Source organism: Otolemur garnettii, unplaced genomic scaffold (assembly GCF_000181295.1).
Source record: "Otolemur garnettii isolate 467f Iridium unplaced genomic scaffold, OtoGar3 scaffold00093, whole genome shotgun sequence".
In the NCBI taxonomy this organism is placed as follows: Eukaryota; Metazoa; Chordata; class Mammalia; order Primates; family Galagidae; genus Otolemur; species Otolemur garnettii.
The window spans coordinates 6,777,393-6,798,106 of record NW_003852488.1 but is presented as its reverse complement, the minus strand read 5'-3'; the positions used below and the strand labels follow the sequence as shown (position 1 = coordinate 6,798,106).

Below are 20,714 nucleotides of genomic sequence, written 5' to 3'. Positions count from 1 at the left end.
GGAGGCAAGAAGTCCAGCCTGGGAAGGCTGGGAGCAGTCTCTTCCATTCTTCCAGTGAAGCATCATCTCTGGATGCATGGAGGGCCATGGCCCTGAGATCGGGGTATACCATTCCTGGCAACCACAGGGTGGTGACAGAACCCCAAAGGACCCGCTTCTGTGGGTACCACCAGGAGTCATCAAGCTGCGCAGAACACCTCCCCTCTCGTTGCCTACACAGGGCTACAAGTTAGCATCTTTGATCTGGCCTCACAGGAGCTAAGTGATTAACTTCTCCCTTCTGATCTTGCTGAGCAAATCCCTGGAAGGAGGTTCCTCCTGGTGACTGAAGCCAGTCCCTTAAAAGCAACATTGCATTGTGTGAGGCCAAGTGATCCCTGGGGCATGCCAGGCCTGTGGAGAGGAGCAGAATCCAGTGGCTCTAGGCCAACGGAAAAGCTTAATTAAACTTATTCAACTAACCCTGAAGCATAGAACCCCCAATGGCAGAGGCTAGAGTTTGGGGCTTTTCCCCTAATCATTTCAATATTTAAGAGGCGATTTGCTGCCAGCCCTGCTTTCTTCCATACTATAAAGTCTCTTTTACTAAGAAGAATAGAAAATCCAGCTGTCTTCAACATTCCCCCATTACAGACACCTACACCACATGAACTGACATAAATCTATAATTTTATCTATAAATAACCTCAATTCCAAGAAATGTGTAAAATCAGCTTTGGTGGCAGAAAACACACACACACACACACACCTGGCCACTGTCATGAAAAGACAAAGTGTCCTCCCTCGTAGCACACAGCCAAGTGGGAAGTAAAAGTGGGAACAGATGACTGAGACACTATCTGTGTTTGGCTTAAACTACACTTAACCCAAGCGCTCCAACCTTGAAGAGAAATGAGCTGCAGCAGAATATTTATACAGGACTTTGTAAAGATGCCAAATGGCCTTCCTCTGGGTTTTCCCATTCAGGTTGACTCAGCAAACAGATGTTACAGAAATGTAAACCAGAGCCTTCACAGCTGCAGACATTTCAGAGAGGAATTCTTTTAATAAAGTCAATCCATTCTGTGAAGATATGAAAAATCATCGGCCTTCATTGGCCTCTTCTTCAAATTAATGTTCTGACAAAAAGAGGTCAATGCCAACACTAAAGTCATTAGATGGCCTTTCTTCAGAAGAACAAAGATCCTATCTGCCCACCTCTTTTAAACATCAATTTCGGGACCAGGACCGGCATGCTTGGGAAAAGGCATACATTCTTCGCTCAGAAGAGCAGCAGGTAGCGTGGTCTGCCACAGCCCACTTCCTGCCAGTGCACGTGTGCGCGCACACACCCGCTCTCACGGCTTGCTCTATTTCCCCTCCATTCTCCTTCCCCAATCCAACTCTCAGGTCATGTTTTAGTTTTAAACATATTCTATTCATATACAAAAAAATCTTCACTATTTTCAAGGTCCCCAGCCAAATCCTACCAGCTGTCTCATGTCCCACTCTCTGAATATGTCTGTTATATTTTGGATTCTCAAACACCAGTGAAAGAAAAGTAGAAGCACTTGGCTTATAAAAGAATGAAAATTTTTAAAACCACCAGTGAGTGGGTACCTTACCAAAAGAAGTATTGATCAACCAAAATATAAATTGACTGTGCCAAATGAGGTCATCTCTTTAAAACCCGTGGTTAACAGTTTGGCCATGCTAGTGGAGTTTGTGTCTGTGCAAGCCTCTGTGTTTTCTGTGCAGAAAGAGAAGCCATTCCACAACAGTGTCCCTGCTCTCAGAATTCATCAAGGAAACCAGGAAGAGCCTGTGGCCTCTGCTGGTACATCCCAGAGGAAGATTCAGACTCGACCTTCAGTGGCCACACAGCACTTCAAGCCCCTCAAGTCATCACTGTCTAGGATCAGTGGTTCTCAACCTTCCTTATGCCGCGATGTATTTTCATTGTTATAAAGGGGTCGCAACCCACAGGTTGAAAACCACTGGTCTAGATGGCAATAGCGTGAGGCCCAGAAATTAACTACTCAGGCAGAGTTTTAGATAACATGAATAAAACAGACAGCATGCACGCCATCTACTCTCTCTCTCACTCTCTCACTCTCTCTCTCTCTCTCTCTCACACACACACACACACACACACACGGTAGCCACATTTTGTTCAGACCAGATAACAACTTAGGAAAGAGTACTCAGTGTAGCACACCTCTACCAGTCAGTGTTCCAAGGAGTGTCTTGTTTCTCATACCCAGCTGATCACAACAGGTGTGTGCACACCTCAGAAACCAGCAGTGTCTGGAGGCAGCCATAGGGATTGCTCTGAGTCTACAGCTATGGGAGGGCAGTACCTCTGAAAGGCCATGCCAAGAAGTGTCTCTCTAGGACCTGGATCTTACGAGAGGTGGGAAGAAGCTATGATGCCAGGCTTAAGGCAGAAAGGGAGGAACTAGAGACAAGGGGACCTGCCTCGTTGCCAGGCTGACTTCTGGATTACCTGGTGATTATCAAAGCTCAGGTTCTGGTAACTAAACCAAAGATGTGTGCTACTATAGTCATCCCCCATGAGTCTCACTCTGCCTCCTGGACTCTGGACCCCTCTCCAAACCCTGAGGGTTCACAGTACCACCCCCATCCTGCTCCCTACAACACCAGAAAGGAAAGTGAAGCCATTCTTATGAGCCAGGTACCTGTATGGAGGCCCCAAACTTCTCGTTGCAGAGGCTGCAGACCAGCGCCCACCGACTGCTGGGGATGTGGGACACTTTTGTGATGGGCTCCATCTTCTCAGGGCTGCCAATGCTCACCTAAAGATCCACAAATAGCAAGGGTGGCAGAGGCTGTGAGAGACTGAACATGGACACTTAAAGATCCATAACTTTCCTGCATCCCTCCCACCAGACAAGAGGCAAGGGGCACTCACTCACCCTGCTGGGGCAAGCAAACCCCTACTTTAAAAGCATCAGGACAGCCCTAGGCTCCTAGCTCTCCAGTGGCAGCAGAGCCCAGTCCCCACCTCACATGGACATACTCAGAACACTGAGTTTTCACTTCTCACCTAAGTGGCTGATGACAAACTATATATCAGGACAATGCAACCTGCTGGACCTCTGGCCCACAAGAAATTGTTCAAGACTAAAAACCCACCTTAAATACATAAGTTATGAACAATGGGGTAAGTAAATATAAGCTGTTTTTAATCTCTCTCACTGAAGAAAACCATTTTCTTCAGAAAATATAACTACATTCAAAGTGGAAAACTACCCAGATAAACACGCTATCGTCTCTACTACATTCAGTCTGGATCACTGAACTATATCCTGTTAATACGAAACCATGAGATCCAGTGCTACCAAGACCCAAATCATTACACTTCAGTCTAAATCAGAGGTCCTCAAACTTTTTAAACAGGGGGCCAGTTCACTGTCCCTCAAGACCGTTGGAGGGCTGGACTGCGGGCCCTGGGACGAGTCGGCTGCTAAGCAGGGCAGGCAGTGGCGGCAAAAACACTGGGCAGGCTGGATCAATGTCCTAGGCAGGCTGCATGTGGCCTGTGTGCTGTAGTTCGAGGACACCTGGTCTAAATCATCCCCAGATAATTTTCCTCAGGAGGAAAATGGGCCAAAATCACACACCAAAAAATGGTGAAATCTGAATCACAAATGATCTTCTCATAGTGAGCCATGCAAATTAAATTAGTCAAGGTCTGGGACTTGAAATAAATTAGACCAGACTTGAAATTAAAAAGGTTGAGGCAGAATAATAATTTAAATACAAAGTCACACAGTGTGACCTAGAGCAGGGCTTTGTTTTAGCCATGGTGCCACCATACCCATAGCACAACCACACCCAGGCTGAAGCTCCTGGGAGTAGGTGACGGCAATGGGAAGTCTGAACCCCACCAACCTGGACCAACTTGCTGATGCTTCCAGTTAATAATTCCACAAACTCAATTCCACAAACTCACCATCCTGTCATCACATAAGGTAACAAACCATGTGCTTGAGATTCAGTTAAAGGAGGGATAAGGTGTAGCAATTAAAAGGTACCCAGCACTCTAGGAGGCTACAGCAGGTGGATTGCCTGACCTCAGGACCAGCCTAAGCAAGAGCAAGAGCAAGAACCTGTCTCTAAAACTAACCAGGAATTATCACCGGCACCTGTAGTCCCAGCTACTTGGGAGACTAAAGCAAAAGGATCCCTTGAGCCCAGTAGTTTTAAGGTTGCTGTGAACTATGATGCCACAGCACTCTACCTAAGGCAACAGAGCAAGACTGTCTCAAATTAAAAAAAAAGGGGGGGGGGGGGAGGAATCATCTCTTACCTTTTACTCATCAGCTACAAAGCTGCCTATTTATAAATGGTTCCCCACCCACCCATCCAATCCCAGTTAAAAGCCAGAACTTGTGAGCTAAGGTGCCATTAAGAACCACACTTACCTCAGGGATCCACAGGGCACAGCTGACATGGACCCACTTGGTTCCACTACGGGTGGGCTTCATGGCTCCACCCTTCTTCGGGCACAACAAACATTTTGGCTGAACCCCCAAGGCACATGTCCGGCACAGCCAACTGCCCTCTGGTACCTTGAGAATTCCGTAACAAGCCTGTCATGCCATATGGCACATCCCCAAGAAAAAGAAAGAAAAAGGATTGGTTCTTCCCATTGTATTTATGAATTTTAAAACCCCTAGAAAAATTTTAACAGAATCACCATCAAACTGGAGATATTCTCACATCTACCCAGCTGTGACCCTGTTCCCTCAGGAAAAATGCCAGGCAGTCTCACAATGGCACTTAGGAAGTGGAGGCACTCCACAGACAAAATACATATTCATTCAGCTGAAGGTGGACCTCGAGAATATTTGAGAACAGAAAGGTTTACAAGGCTCAGTGCCCATAGCTCAGTGGTTAGGGCGCCGACCACATATGCCAAGGCTGGCAGGTTCGAACTGGGCCTGGGCCTGCCAAACAACAATGACAACTACAACAAAAAAATAGCCGGGCACTGTGGTGGGCTAGGAGGCTGAGGCAAGAGAATCACTAAGCCCAAGAGTTGGAGGTTGCTGTGAGCTGTGACACTACAGGGTGACATAGTGAGACTCTGTCTCAAAAAAAAAGAAAGTTTACAAAAAATTTGCTCTGCCATGTTGCTTCAGAACCCATCTATACCAAGTTTCTAACTATTAGGCAGTAATATTAGACAAAATATACAGCAAACAATATTCAGCAACTGCCCAGAGCAAACTGCCTCAGGACGCTCTGTAGGGTTAGCACGAAGAAGCTATTTCTCTCTGTTTTACTGATGGAGGTCAGACACTAAGTGTGGAGAAAAAAAACACAAAGCAGTTGAGTGTCCCCAAACCACGAACGAGATGGCAATGAAAACAGGAACAAAACGAAGACCCATCCTCATTTCCTATGCTAGGCAAATTCTACTAACCAGGTCCCAGCTCTTCCCCAAGTGAACACAAGAGACACAGAAAGAGGAGACATTCCAGACCAAGAGAATGTCATCGCTTTAACTGATATTTTTTTTTAAAAGGTCTACTTTGCACAAGATGCAGTTACCCAAGATAGCACAAACAGCAGAAATTAAAGCTTTTTACAATTAAAGTTATTAAGAAGGTTCAAAGAGATAAGGCAAATTTTACAGTTTTTGGCAGGATGGATTTGAACCTGTCACCTCCAGTATATGGGGCCAATGCCCTACTCCTTTGAGCTAGAGGTGCCGCCCAATAAGGCAAATTTTAAAAGAGTAGAGTGAAGATGCAAAACCCCGATGGCACCAGGAGCATGTTCAGAGAGCCCTGTAAAACCAAACTGTTCACAACTTTATCCTTAAGTGAACTGGAAGTCAGGAAGTCAACAGTCACAGTAACATAGCTCTAATTCTCCAGACAGAAAAAACACAGCCGCTATGCAATCTGAATACCCAGGACGCAAAAAGGAAACCACAAGGATGAGAGTTGAGCAAAATAAAGTAACTCTGAGCAGAGCCCAGGACTGTTGTGTTGATGCCATGAATAAGCCACTGTGAACAGGAAGTTTCTTTTTAATACAGCTAAATGACAGTATAAAGATTTCAAACATTAAAGGTCTGTATCAGGCATTCTAGAGAATTTTTTAATGAAAAAGCAGGTCTACTAAGCTAATTTAAAAGATTAAATAAATAAACTATGGCTTCAAGACAAGCCATGAAAGACTTCTCAAATGAAAAACAAAGTGAAAGTTAAAGAGAAGAGACAAGTGGCTCAGTGAAAGAAGAAAGACAGGAAAGGGGCGTCCAAAGCCTGGGTTCCACTTCCACTCTGCTGCTAGCCTGCTGTGAGACCCTGCACAGACTTGCTCTGACATCTGTTAGTTCATCTATAAAACAGAGAGTATGACCAGTTTTGTTCCTAACAATTTTTCACAGGAAAAAAAAGTACGTAGAATGACAAGAAAAAGACTGAGAAGTCATCCAAGTAAATAAAAGAACCACCAGCAACAAAAAACCAACAGTGGTAGCCACACTGCTCATGATCACAGAACAAACCATCCCAAGAATTCTCCACCATCCCAAGGAAACTTCTAAGACCATGTGAAATCCAGAGTTACAAGAAGAGCTATAAAGCCAACATCTTCGAGTCTCCTTGTCAAGATGAGCTGGGACAAGGCTACAGATAGTGAGGCCTTCAGACAGAAGGAAAACTCAGAGGCAGACAAAATATACAGCAAACAATATTCAGCAACTGCCCAGAGCAAACTTGATTCTTCTACTCAAGAGGTCACCAGGAATCCAGTCTCCACAAGTCTTCCTTTAAGTTTGTTTTAAATCTCAGCATCAGGCCAGGCACAGTGGCTCATGCCTGTAATCCCAGCACTCTGGGAAGCCGAGGCAGGTTGATTACTTAAGCTCACGATTTCGAGACCAACCTGAGTAAAAGCAAGACCCCGTCTGTACTAAAAATGAAAAAAAATGAGTCAAGAGGATTGCTAGAGCCCTGGTTGGAGGTTGCTGTGAGCTGATGCCACAGCACTCCACCCAGGGTGACAGCTTGAGACTCTATCTCAAAAGATAAAAAAAGAAATAAATCTCAGCATCAACAATTATATTCAAAGAAAGTACCTTAGGATAGATAGCATCTTAAATCATTAGAATACATGTGGGCACATCCCCACACATATCCAATTACTTCATTACTGCCACGAAAAATAGAAACTTTAAGAAGCACTAAGGTTGTCATAAACTTTTAAAATTACCCAGTGCCCATCCCCACTCAAGTCCAAAGATTTACCTTTCTATGGGTGATAACAAGCAACCACCAAATCCTATTGCCATTAGGGAGGGAAGATAGGAAACACGTTCAAGAAAAGGGGCTTGTTTCCTCTCCCTCACTAGCTCAGCTAATACATTTAACATGCTAGCAAATGGTATGTCCCCAAAAAGCCACACTAAAGTCCTAACGCCTACTATCTCAAAATGTTAACCTTATTTAGAAATAGAATTCTTAAGGATGTACTCAGTCAAGATGAGATGACACTGGAGTAGGGTGGGCCCCTGACTGACTGCTGTCCTTCTAAGAAAGTGACATGTGAAGACAGACACAGAGAGAACACCATGTGACAGCAAAGGCAGCTGCGAGCCAGGCAAACCACCATGAGCTAAGAAAGGGTTCTCCTACAAATTCAGAGGAAACAGCTCCGCTGAGACCTTGACTTAGGACTTTTATCTTTCAAAACTGCAAGACAATTCGTTTCTTTTGCTTTAAGTCACCCAGTTTGTTGTACTTTATTATGCAGGACAAGACTAGGAAAGTAACACAGTGAACTAACCACCTTTTCGAGAGTTTATCTTTTCGGTGTTCTTAATTCCTAAACTCAAGTGCTTAGGCATTGAAGTGTTTAGGAGGAGAGGGGGCTCAAGTGTTTAGGAATTGAAGTGTTTAGGAGGAGAGGGGGCTCAAGTGTTTAGGAATTGAAGTGTTTAGGAGGAGAGGGGGCTCATACATTCTTTTTAAGTAAATTTTACCTCTATGGATAAGAATAAAAGACTGCATGAAGGAAAAGGATTTCCAAAGATTTTAGTATTGTGGCTAGGAACACAGCAGGATATACTTTGATCATTTTAAGAACCCAAGGGGGAGGGAATCTGTAGGGACTGGTGGGACAATCTGTAGGGACAACAAAAGTGATCCATATAACCAAAAAAATTGTACCTCCATAGTATTTTGAAATTTAAAAAAAGAAGTCTATAGGTTACTTTTCCTAAAATTATGTCTAAAAAGGACAACATTTGGGTTCTGGGCAGCACACTCTCAACAGCAGGTGGGCTCTGTCACCCGGGTGGCTTCTTCTAAGCCTCACTGCTCCCACATACCTGGTGCACACAGATGTTGCATTTGTCACAGAACACCATTTCATTGCCGTCCTCGCCATCAGGTGACTGGCAGACATCACAGACAACATCTTCATCATATTCGATCCCTAGCCCTTCTTCAGTCTCTATAGCATGATTCATATTGTCATAGCATCGCTGCTCAAATTCCTCCAGGACCCTCTCCATGGTGTATTCATCCAGTTCAGGCATTCCTAAAGGAAAAAAAAGTCACAAAACCCATTTCAATAAATCTGTATTAATAAATATTATGATAAAACAATATCAGTTTATTACTACAATAAATAAACTACAATGAATAAATTATAAGTAATTCCACCTGAGTGCCCCGAGATTTTCCACTGAATGCTGCTCAGACTCTTCCAAGGAACGACCTTTAAATTAAAAGAGACTTCCATACAACAGTTTGCTGCTCCAGTAATTTAACATATAGCATAGCAAGTAGAAAAGCAAAAGATAAATCCCAAAAGGACACATGCAATGTCAAGTAAGTCATTTCATCACAGTTATTACACTTACAATTAACATGTGACTTCAAAACTATGACTTCTTACTACAGTTTCACTAGTTCTTTAAAAACTTGCGTTCTTGCTATTTTAAAATGGTTTTCTGAAAGCAGATTTCATTAAGAGCACTCTTGTGTTTTTAAATGGTGTACCCCCTCCCTCTTATCCTCTGATTGTACTAAATTAAAAGGCATAGTTAATCAGATGCATGAAAGACTTAAACACAGGCAATGTCTGAGTAAAGAAGACAGTTCATTGTGAATCAAATGAAATGCATTCTTATGCAAAAATGATCAAAAATAAATTTCAAGTGGTTATTGTGGCTATAGCTAGTGTTGGAATAAGACTTTTATTTTCTTCCATTTGTGAATATTCTCCAAACTTCCTGCAATGAAAATACATGTACAGGAGGAAACACAAGTTATAAAAAAAAAAAAAATACTCAAATAGGATATTTAAGTGACAAGGAAACTACAGAAATGTCCTTAGAGCCTACAACAACTTATATACATGAGCACAAATTTTTAAACCATCACATTAACTTCCTAAGTTTTTAAAAAAGAAACTCATCAGACTAGGATGAAGAATGCATTAAAGCTGACCTTGAAAAGCCCTAAACACATAATCAATAGGGTCACCCTATTAGGACATGGCTTTCCATAGCTGGGCAGTATTCATCCTTATTCTTCCTACCAGTTTTGAAAAAACCACTCACTGGCTTTAAAAATATAATACTATTATGCCCTATAATTAATTTTTACTATGAAAAAGACCAGTAACAACCAAGATCAACATGTTTAAGCATGTGTTTAATTTATGTCACACAACTACATAATTTATCTTGCCAATGTATTCAGCAACATTTTTAAGTCTGATGAACAACCCAGTTCTTTAACTATTTAAGGTTTAAATAGTATTTAAGTTTAAATATTATTACAATATTCACAAAATTCCCCAAAGACTCTTTGGGCTGAATCCTCTGACTTAAAACAGAACACTTAAGAGTCAGTCATGCATATAACACTCATCTTTACACAGCTGCTTGCAAAACAGAACTTTATCGTCTATGAAGCTAAAATACAGCATTCAGATCCTAGTGATCCCTGAGAACTCCTGAACAGATTCTGTAGAACAACCGCCCAACCTGCTAATGTTCTGGCCACTAATACCCAAAGCAAGGACCAAAAGAAAGGAAATCTACTTTGTCTATCAAATACCTGAGTAAACAAAGTAGAAAGTAACAACACGCCCAGCTCAGTCTACACTAACATTCCCAGTCAACAGGCTGGTAAGCCTAATGGCATCTGCCACATGCCAGGCCTATGCTGGGCTCTATGGACACACACAGAAGAACAATTTTTTTCTTTTTCTTTTTTTTTTTTTGAGACAGAGTCTCACTATGTTGCCCTTGGTAGAGGGCTGTGGCATCACAGTTCACACAACCTCTAACTCTTGGGCTTAAGTGATTCTCTTGCCTCAATCTCTCAGCTGGGACTATAGCTACAGCCGCCTACCACAACACCCGACTATTTTTTGGTTACAGTTGTCATTGTTGTCTAGCTGGCTCAGGCTGGATTTGAACCTTCCAACCTTGGTATATGTGGCCTACCCACTAAGCCATAGGGACTGCCCAGAAATCTTTAATTTCTAAGGCTTTTTTTTTTTTCTGAGACAAGAGTCTCACTTTGTCACCCCCAGTAGAGTCCTATGGCATCACAACTCACACCAATCTCAAGTGATCCTCTTGCCTCAGCCTCCAGAGTAGCTGGGACTACAGGCGCCCACCCTGGCTAGTTTTTAGAGATGGGGTCTCACTCTTGCTCAGGCTGGTCTCTTAACTCCTGAGCTCAGGTATTCCACCCGCCTCGGCCTCTCAGAGTGCTAGGATTACAGGCATGAGCCACCACACTCGGCCTAACTTCCAAGGCTTTGAAATCTTCTACTGCCAGACTCTTGTGATTGTTTACTAATTATTTACTATTTTGTGCTACACTGCATACACAGAGCCCTTTGCCATCACTTTCTGACCCTGCACCCCCAGCACAAATGCTAATTAATACTCAACAGTCTTCTACACTAAGCCAGCTATGACCTTCACTGTCTTGCTCATCCTGACCCCCGGAGGCAACCTTAGCCATCTTTTGCCCCCAGGATCAGCATGAACTAGCCCAGTCTCAACACCATCAGACAGAAACAGAAATAATAGAGGTACAGATACTCGGACCTCTACATGTGCTAAAATCAGTGACTCTCAGGAAAGAGATCGTGCTGGCCTATCTACTCATCTCTGAGGAGCCTTTGCTGATGGAAAGCCAGGATAGAGATAAACAGGTAAGAGGGGGAAAGCATGCCAGCTTTGGAGAAGGACTTCAAGGAAAATCAGTAAGGTGAAGAAAACACAAGTAATGTACTGGGAAAACACCAAGTTTGGTGAGTTTGGCTAGAGTTGGGTTCGCTCCAGAGCTGGGTTTCTTGAAGCAGCAGCAGGTCTCGGTTAAAGAAGGAGTCTGAATAGCATCACGGGAAAAACCTACAGCAGGAATCTGCAAACCAGACCCTTCTATCTCCTAATTCCCCTGGGCCTCAGTTTCCTCACAGTAAATAAATAAGGGGTGTTAAGACCAGAGCAGGGAAGGGAAGTGCTGCTTCCACGCTGAACCTATCTCACATCTGCTGTAGCTAGACAAGCAGACAACATGTGTAGCTATGAGGCACTTTCAGACATCTAAAGTGCTTCTCTAGGGCGGCGCCTGTGGCTCAAAGGAGCAAGACGCCGGCCCCATATGTTAGAGGTGGCAGGTTCAAACCCAGCCCCAGCCAAAAACTGCAAAAAATAAATAAATAAATACAAATAAAGTGCTTCTCTAGTCATCATTGGCTAACAAAAGAACACAATACACAGCCTCTCACCCATCTCCTTAAATTCCTCATTGGTCAGCTCCAGCCATGCAGCGTCCATGTCGTTGAGGTCATATCGACACACACTGTCGGCTAGTGTCCGGATATCGACGTAGCCCAACTCTGGAGGCTCAGAGCCCGATGAGACGATGTACTTCTTGGGCCTGATGAACATGAGGGATTTCTCTTCAGACACGACCCTGGTTAACGAGAAGACAAGGCAGCCGGGTTACCCTTTCCACCACTCAGTGGGAAGTTTGTCAGAAGGCCCCACGTATGGGCTTCTTCTTCCAACCTTCAGAACTTCAGGCCATCCCAAGTTCAGGAAAAAGCATAGCCTAAAACCCATCACTGCTAATAAAACCCCAACCAGAAGTTTTTCTTAAAGCCCCCTGCCACCACCTACAACTGTAGTCACTCTGACCTGTTGCCAACACCAAAAAATACTCACCCTCTAAGTTTCAAGGGTTAGTTGTTAAATCCCTTTCCATTAACCAGGCCTGACCACCCCTGCAGGCAGCAGTTACAGCCCAAGCCTGCTGTTGGGTTCTCAAAAGCAACCACTCACACCACACAGCCACACAAGCAGCCACAAGAATGCTGCAGACCAGTGGAGACACCTGGCAACTCAACTCATAAGGAAAAGGATAGAGAAAATTAGGCCTTAGCAGTTACTAAGAAATTTGAGAATGAAAGATTCCTAGCCAAGTAGGAGACTCTCCTAATATAAACCAATGATCCCAAGAACAGACACATAAGAATCCCCTTCTCCTTATAGTGTCACACATATTCTCACCCAATTTAACCTGGAGAAGTGCTTTCTACCCCAACCCCTGAGCCTCACTCAAAATTAAGAACAGCATGTGAGAAGAGCAAATCACTCCCAACTTAGAACCAAGAGTCCTGCTCCTAATCAGAGGCTTCAAAGTTCCAAATTTCCTCTGCATCTTCTGTTACAGCAGTTTGCATTATATCAACAGGGTGCCCAAGTCTGTCCAAATATTTGCATCACCCTTATAATCACAAGAGTGATTTATCTATCTACTTGACATTGAGATGGGCAAACTGAAGATTTGAGATTTGAGTTTCCTACTCAACCAAAAACAAGGATTCTACTGAAAACTTCCACAAGTTCTGTTACTACTTCCTTCTTTTATATCCTGGGTTCCCAAATGAAATTGAACCATTCAGCAAGTAACTCCTGGGCTGGGACTGCCCACGCTGAAATGGGCAGTGTTGGGTCTCAGGTAGAGACTCTGAGGCAGAGGCGCCATGTCTGTCCAAATTCAGTCACTTAAGTAACTCCTGGGCTGAGACTGCCCACACTGAAATGGGCAGTGTTGGGTCTCAGGTAGAGACTCTGAGGCAGAGGCATCATGTCTGTCCAAAGTCAATCACTTCAAGTGCCTGAAGAAACACAAAGTGGGTGGGAGCCAAGAGGCAAAGTCTACAGATACTTAAGGGAGGAAGAGGCCCCCTTGGAAAGCAGGAAGTTGACTGGTGGGGCTGCCTGAGCACAGAGGGCAGAAGACTCCAGGTCAAACAGGACTAGGTGGCAAGGCAATCAGCAAAGAGGCTGCAACCTGGTTCTAAGGAGAGTTAGCTTCAGGGACCCTTGCAGAGAAGTGAGTGATTCATCAGTAAATCCAGAAGGCACCATAGGACAACAGGAACAGATGCCCTCCTTAAAACGCCCCTTTCCACAAACCCTAGTCTGGCAGGCCCTCTCACAATCGTCCTCCTCCTGAGGTGGAGTCAACCACTGCGGGCCAGAGGAGCCACCCTTGCTAGTCCCCAAAGCTACACCTTCCTCTCCAGTGGAACTGCTCTCTAGTGAGTGAATCGGGAGTGTAGAAGAGAAGGACGCAGCCATGTGAGCATCCAAATCTCCCTCCCCTAGCCAGTCCCTTCCCACAAGGTCTTCCTCTCCTAAAGAGCAGCCCCTCCCCGAGATGGCTATAATGTCAAGTCTGGAGGCCAATGGTCCATCCTCAAAACCACTACCCTTCATGCCTGAGGTGTGTTGCTGCCACATTTCTGTTTAAGACTTCACGTTATTTTAGGGCTAATGCAAGAACTACCTCTTCTTAGGCACACAGCTGTCAGGGAAGAAAGGTGAGGGAGGGTGGAGAGCAGTGCTTCGCTACCTGGCCACAGGCTGAGGGATAGTCCCCGGGCTCACTGGCACCTGGACCCCTTTCTCCCACTCCTGTCTCCAGGGGTCTGCCAGGACATAGTACTCATCAGGGTTCAGCTGGTAAGAGTCATGCAGCTTCATAGCGGTGATCAGGTCTGTCCTAAACACCTGGAAAGAGAGAAAGTGACACTGACATTTGATATTTGCATTCTTATTCAGATTGCTGGCAGCTACAGGGTAACCATGGAGCTGCAGCGTAACAAGGTCACTGTGTTAACAGGATAAGACTGACCTATTACAGAAAGCCCTGTGCCTTTGCCTGACACACCCTGTACCTCGCTCAGGCTTAGAAACACTGCCCTCTCACTTCCTCAGTCAACTGGGCCTTGTCCACAACAATGTCAATAAAACAACAAAGAAAAACTTTCTGTCCTCCTCTGAAAAAGTTCTAAGAACACTCAATGCACCAAAAGGGCTCCTGCAAACACTCACCCAAAAATCCCTGCAGGGAGACATTTCACTCAAGAGTGCTCTTTGGTAAATGTTTAGACATAAGACTCCGCTAACCATGTAACAACTTCAAACCAAAAGCTGCTAGAACCACCAGGGCCTCACCCTCTATAGTCACCCTACCCCAGCCAGCCCCTGCCTCCCAGTGCACTGGGGTTTACTGGCAAGATACCTGGCAAGGTCAGGTCAGACTGGTTAGTGCCACTGGTTAGTGCCACACAGAAGTACAGGCCTAAAAAAATCTGAGAGAGAAGCAACCACAGGACACTAGCGTGCCAAGTCAGAGAATGGGCTTTGCAAAGAGTGTCTATTTGCACACTTTCACCTGGCATAACTTCTACCCAGGAAGTGGTATTTGTGGGGAGTGAGAAAAAAGAAAAAAATTAGTCACTACCTCTCCCCACCCTGCCAAAAACAGACCCACAAGACTCAAAAGTGCCCTTCTGCCAAGACAGCTCCCCAACTCCTCATCACAGGTCTGAAGAGGGAACCCACCAGCAAGGAGGCCCTCCCACAGCGCCTGTTCCTCCACAGACATGGGCCAATGGCATCCATAGTCAACAAGGCCCACGCTGGGCAGGGCTGCGCACAGCACCATCCCCCAGCTGGGCTGCACAGCTGGTTCCCTCTCAAGTCCTGTCCTTGGCCCACTCATGCGTGAGGGCTACATAAGGAAGCTCTGACCTTGGCATCAGCACCAGCCCAAAGTTGTGTTTGGCACAGAGCGAGCATGCATCTGTAAGCTGCCCTCTCTGTTTACACAAGTCACAATGCTGAACTCTCCTTCTCAGGACAGGGAGTTCTTTCTTGTGCTGCTAAGCACAGTTCACATCATATGTTTGCTAATAGGTCCATATTTGTTTTTCCTGGTGGCTTTTCAGGCTGGTGATCACTTTAAAAACTTCACTATAATAAAGTCTGAGGTGGTATCTGAATAAAAAGGCCATTTCTTCCTCACTGCCATTTCTAACACCAACTGTTCCCCAGGGTACCGCTCCTCATTTCTACAGTACCATTAACAGCAAGAACCTGGCCATGCACCTCCCACAAAACCCTGAGCACCCCCAGGCTCCCTTCAAGCACGAAGCTGCTGAGACAGGTGCCCAGCCCAGCGCATGTTGCCTTTGTCGGCCTTGCCCCAACACCCCGCTTCTAAGAGAAAAGTACTTTCAAACCTAAGCCATGAGTCTACACCTTCAAGAACCAAACAGGGTAAGAACATATTTCAACTAAGCAAAAGACATAAGCAAAAGACAAAGGAGTTTGCCAAAGAAGGAAACTCAACCCGAAGCAATAAGAGGAGAAAAGGTGGCCAAACATTCCTTTACTAGTACAAAGACTCAGAGGAAGGGGTCAGAAACCCAGACACATATATGCCCTCAAAAGGACATGAACCCCACACGCTACATCAGTGCTGTACATATAATGTGGTTTAAACTCACTGCGGAACTCTGACGAATTTTAGGAAAAAGCTAGACCAAAAATGGGTCTAGGACAAGGCCAGCAAAGAGTCCCAGGCTGCTGGGTTTCCCAGGCTGCCTGCCCCTACTCACAGCCCAGTGCCAGTGCTGGAGGGGGGAGTTCCAACTACACTGCCAGGCACTGGTACTCATCACACCAGGTCACAGCTCCTTACTAGAGTCCCCTCTGGATTCCTGTGCTGAAATAACAGGAGCATAGTGTCAACATCAGAAAGGTATTTTGGGGGTTATGGACACAGTACAAGGAAATAAAGAAATCAAAAGAGCAGTAGAGTTACTCCAAGATCACAGAAAAGGTTCAAAGGGCAAAAGGCCTGAAATAAACCAAGGGGACACGGTGGCCACCTTCCCGTGAACATCTGATCTAACATTTATGCCTCCTGGGATGTTGTTTTACAATTCTAAAGGATGAACACTACTTCCTCATGGAGGATGTTATTCCACAAGCACAGCAACCATCCTGACAAGCCCTGTTAAAGTCTGGGAAGCACCTCCGAGGGAAGTCTGCTCTGCTTGGCCATTACAGGACAAGGTGATCTTTAAGGCCATCTCTTAAGAGGCAGCATAAAACAAAGCATTCAACAAAAAACTCTCTTCCCCATAACCTGCTCACTTGAAAACTGACAAAATAAAAGGCTTGTTTTTTCCAATGATTTAAAGTCTAGCAAAGTTTTTCAGAAAAACAGATCTCATAAAGGCCAGCAGAGAGAAACACACCTAAAAACAGTCTTAGATAGGTAGGTAGGTTGGGGAAAAAGAAAAGGAGGGTAGGGGAGAGAAAGAGAGAAATAGCAAAATATTGGGGAGCAAGGGAAACATAAGATGAGAAAGAAATTGGGAAGGAGGGGGGAAGCCTGAAGCATAATCCCCAAAACAAAACTCCCAGAATTACATTGGGTTGTTGCCAAATGAGCCACAAATTCATGGCTAAAACTAACTTGAGGCTGGCAGTGACTTGACAGCAGCTGAACCCGCTGATCTCCTGGCCAGAGGAAAAGTTGTTGGGAGCCAGCGAAGATGGAACAAGAAAGGAAAAAAAGAATACAATTAATAATAATAGCTAACATTTACTTAGCACTTTTTATGTGCCAGGAACTATTCACGTGCTTTGTATGTATTAGCCTTCATGTATTAACCCACTGAATCCTCAGGAGTCCTACGGGATAGATATCTGTGCTATCCCCATCTTACAGAGTTGGAAATGGGGCACAGGGAGGTGAGTAACTTGCCCAGGACTGCACAGATAGACACCAGTCATCAACCAGGGTGGGACCACGTGTCCTCATGCACACAGGTGTAGGGCATGCATTCAGGCTCGCATTCAGGAAGTACCTCCGAAGGCTTTCGGTCCTCATGCCTGGAACAGGAACTTCTCCTGTGCTGGGAGCGGGAATTCTGGGACCAAGTAGTTGACAAGCCTAAAGAAACAAATGTCCAAATAGGAACCATCAGAAGCTGTACAGGTCACCAGGTATCCTCAGGGGGGTTTTCTTACCCAAAATCACCAGGCTCAGTTCAGCGCTGCCACTGCAGAAGACGACCCAAGAAACCCTCTCGGCTCTCACAGTGCTCCTTGCTCCCTTCATTTACTTAAACTCTCATTTCCCCAAGAGACTGGAGGTGATCCTTCTGGTCTGCGCTATGTGTGGGGATGCTGGATCCCATGCACAACTGACAAGTGGGGAGGGACTGTAAGCACGTCAGGCAGCTTGTCAGGCAGCTCGTGCTTTCACCCACAGGGCCTATACTTGTTAAGAGGTTCAAAGTCTCACACTGGTAAATACAAAGTAAAAAATATCTTACTCAGTTTTCAACAAGCTTTCTTAATACTAAGATCATTATGCTAAATCCTAAGGCCAACCCCAAAACATTTTTTTTAAAATAAAGTTTGACTCTTAAAGTAAGATAATATTTAGCATTCATTAGACAGGGAACCTCATACCTATAGGCAGTAGGTAGCAGACCTCATACACCCTAGCAGAGACTATGTGGCCAATAACCTTTCAAAATGCCCACTCTGTTTTCCCATGAAAATACCAACTGGTTCTCTGCTCTTTCTTCCAGAGGACCTCTAGTCCTGTCATCTGGCCTCTCCCATGCCAGGGCCATGATGCCTAACAGGGTTTCCAATTGCCAACAAGCTTGAGCTCTTCGCTGGCTGAGACCTCTCCACAACACCAAGGACACTCCAACCTACATTTCAAAATGCTCCCTCAGCCCCTGTGGCAATTCTCTTTCCTGAGGTCCCCACCCTGCAGGTTCCTCCTTTTCCATGTTTCCCATCAACATTGGTATTTTTCCTGAACTCTTTCTTCTTCTTGCTCCAAATGCTCTCCCTGGAGAACACTGACCACAGTCCCACCAGGCAGACCTAGGGCAACCTGTCAGACCTACATTCCTAGACTAACCTCCCTCCTGAGCTTCAGATCCAGTTTCACTTTCACATTAGATGTCGACCTTAAAGGGGTTACTTAAATTTGTCAACTCAGTATTACAAACACTGAACTCAACATTTTACCCAAACCTGCTTGGCCTTTGCATTCCTACTCTGATGAACAGCACCATTTCTACCTGACGCCTGTCACTCAGGATACATCCAAGCAATAGTTGAGGTGCACGGATTCAATTTCCCAGTACCTCAGAGTTCTAGCCCCTCTTCTCCATCCATCCTGCTGCCGCCTGTGACAACTGCAAAGCCTCCTGTTTGGGTGCTGTGCTGCAACGGGAAATCTAAAACAACCCTCACAACCACCTGCAGTAACCGTCCAACTTCCTAATAGCTCCCCTTCACCTCCTCTGCTTATCATCTCCCCAATCCTGAACACTCACTACACATTTTCCCAGAAATTAACACTCAAAAATATAAAAGCCAAAAGCCTGAGGCAACTGCCATCCTACCAGTGAAATCACCTCTCACTCAAATCAGAAGTTCTTATCTCTACAAAATGCAGATAGGAACAGAGAATCAAAGCACCCTTAAAACCTTGGGGATGTTAAGCAATAGATTCTGCACATAAGCCTGTCCTCTGATTTACAAGGACCAGGACTAGTGGAGATTACCAAACTTCCCTGACAAGGACGATGCTGACACTACCCTTGAACACCAGTTCTGAGCCTGAGTGTAGGTCAACTGCCTGACTGCTATGGCGCCAACAGAATTAGAATTCTTACTAGTGGCCCTGTGGCATTTCAGTAAATACTTTGGGAAATTCTTCTTTATAAAATAGTAAATATGACTCTTTGGACTCCAAATGAACATGAATATTTCTTTTTTTTTTTTTTTTATAGATAGTCTCACTTTGTCACCCTTGGTAGAGTGCTGTGGCATCATAGCTCATAGCAACCTCAAACTCTTGGGCTTAAGTGATCCTCTTGTCTCAGCCTCCCAAGTAGCTGGGATTACAGGCGCCGCCACAACGCTCAGCTATTTTTAGAGACAAGGTCTCGCTCTGGCTCAGGCTGGTCTCAAACCACTGAGCTCAGGCAATCCACCTGCCTCAGCCTCCCAGGTGCTGGTATTATACACCCAGCCTGAACAAGAATGTTTCATTAAAAGAAATATTCTGGGCTCAGTGCCTATAGCTCAAGCAGCTAAGGTGCCAGCCACATACACCAAAGCTGATGGGTTCGAATCCAGCCCAGACTTGCCAAACAACGACAATTACAACCAAAAAATAGCTGGGCGTTGTGGTGGGCACCTACAGACACAGATACTTGGGAGGCTGAGGCAAGAGAATCGCTTAAGCCCAGGAGTTGGAGGTTGCTGTGAGCTGCGATGTCACAGCACTCTACCCAGGGCAACAGCTTAAAGTTCTGTCTCAAAAAATAATAATAATAATAAAGTATATATATATATATATATATGTATGTATGTATGTTCTGGGCACAATGGCGTGAACCTAACGTGTAAAAGTTCTCTATCTGATCATTACTGGAAAATGAAATTATAGAAGCAAAGTTGGGAACCTGGAAGGTGGCTGGTGGATCCTAACATCTATAGAAAGGCCTCTTAAGGCCTGGTGCTAAAGGCCATCCTCTAGCTAGTACACAGCCTGAAAGAAGAAATGAGAAAAAGCACAACCAGTATCTGCATGGGATTCCCAGAGGTTCAGGGTAGGAAAACAAAGGGCAAAAGGGATGGCCCCTTACTTTGAATTGCTATAAAAAGGGTCACAAACAATAAAGAACAAGTCCAGAAAGTTTTAAAACATCAATCTATTGCTATGCTTTAACACAAGGTAGGGTAGGGAGAGAAGAAGGTCTTTAGAGTCATGTACTTTCAGGGTTAAAGCAGAAACAACCAAGTTATTCATTCTTAGGTTTTCTGACCCTCTTGGGGGTCTGTCAAGATTCTTCCCAAATAGGTTCCAAGGTTCCCAGGAAGCTTGCAGAGTTGCTGGCATAGAACACAACACAGATAATGATGCTCTTTCCTACGGCTGGTTTATAAATCTTGAATATTGATATCTATATCACATTTCCTTTTCTTTTTTAAGACAGGGTTTCACTCTGTTGCCCAGGCTAGAATACAGGGTATCATCACAGCTCACTGCAACCTCAAACTCCTGGGCTCAAACAATCCCCTTGTCTCAAGTCTCTCAAGTAGGTGAGACTACAGTATGCACTACCACATCCAATAATTTTTGTATTTTTTGTAAAGAGGCAGTATCGGCTCGGCGCCTATGGCTCAAGTGGCTAAGGTGCCAACCACATACACCTAAGGTGGCGGGTTCGAATTCAGCCCGGGGCCCACCAAACAATAATGATGGCTGCAACTGAAAAAAAATAGCCAGGCGTTGTGGCAGGCGCAGGAG

At 44.8% G+C, this 20,714-nt stretch overlaps 1 protein-coding gene across 3 annotated transcripts in view; it reads right to left on the bottom strand.

The window, feature by feature from the left end:
• The window catches only part of JADE1 (jade family PHD finger 1), a 64,845-nt gene that overhangs the window by 13,997 nt on the left and 30,134 nt on the right, over positions 1-20,714 (bottom strand). For all 3 annotated transcript variants that reach the window (XM_012808733.2, XM_023516567.1, XM_023516566.1), the window contains exons 3-8: positions 17,233-17,318; positions 13,920-14,077; positions 11,785-11,972; positions 8,351-8,562; positions 4,428-4,595; positions 2,679-2,795 (exon numbers count right to left, since the gene is read on the bottom strand). In XM_012808733.2, coding sequence (XP_012664187.2) covers positions 2,679-2,795; positions 4,428-4,595; positions 8,351-8,562; positions 11,785-11,972; positions 13,920-14,077; positions 17,233-17,318 — 929 coding nt within the window. The remainder of the gene's footprint in view (positions 1-2,678; positions 2,796-4,427; positions 4,596-8,350; positions 8,563-11,784; positions 11,973-13,919; positions 14,078-17,232; positions 17,319-20,714) is intronic.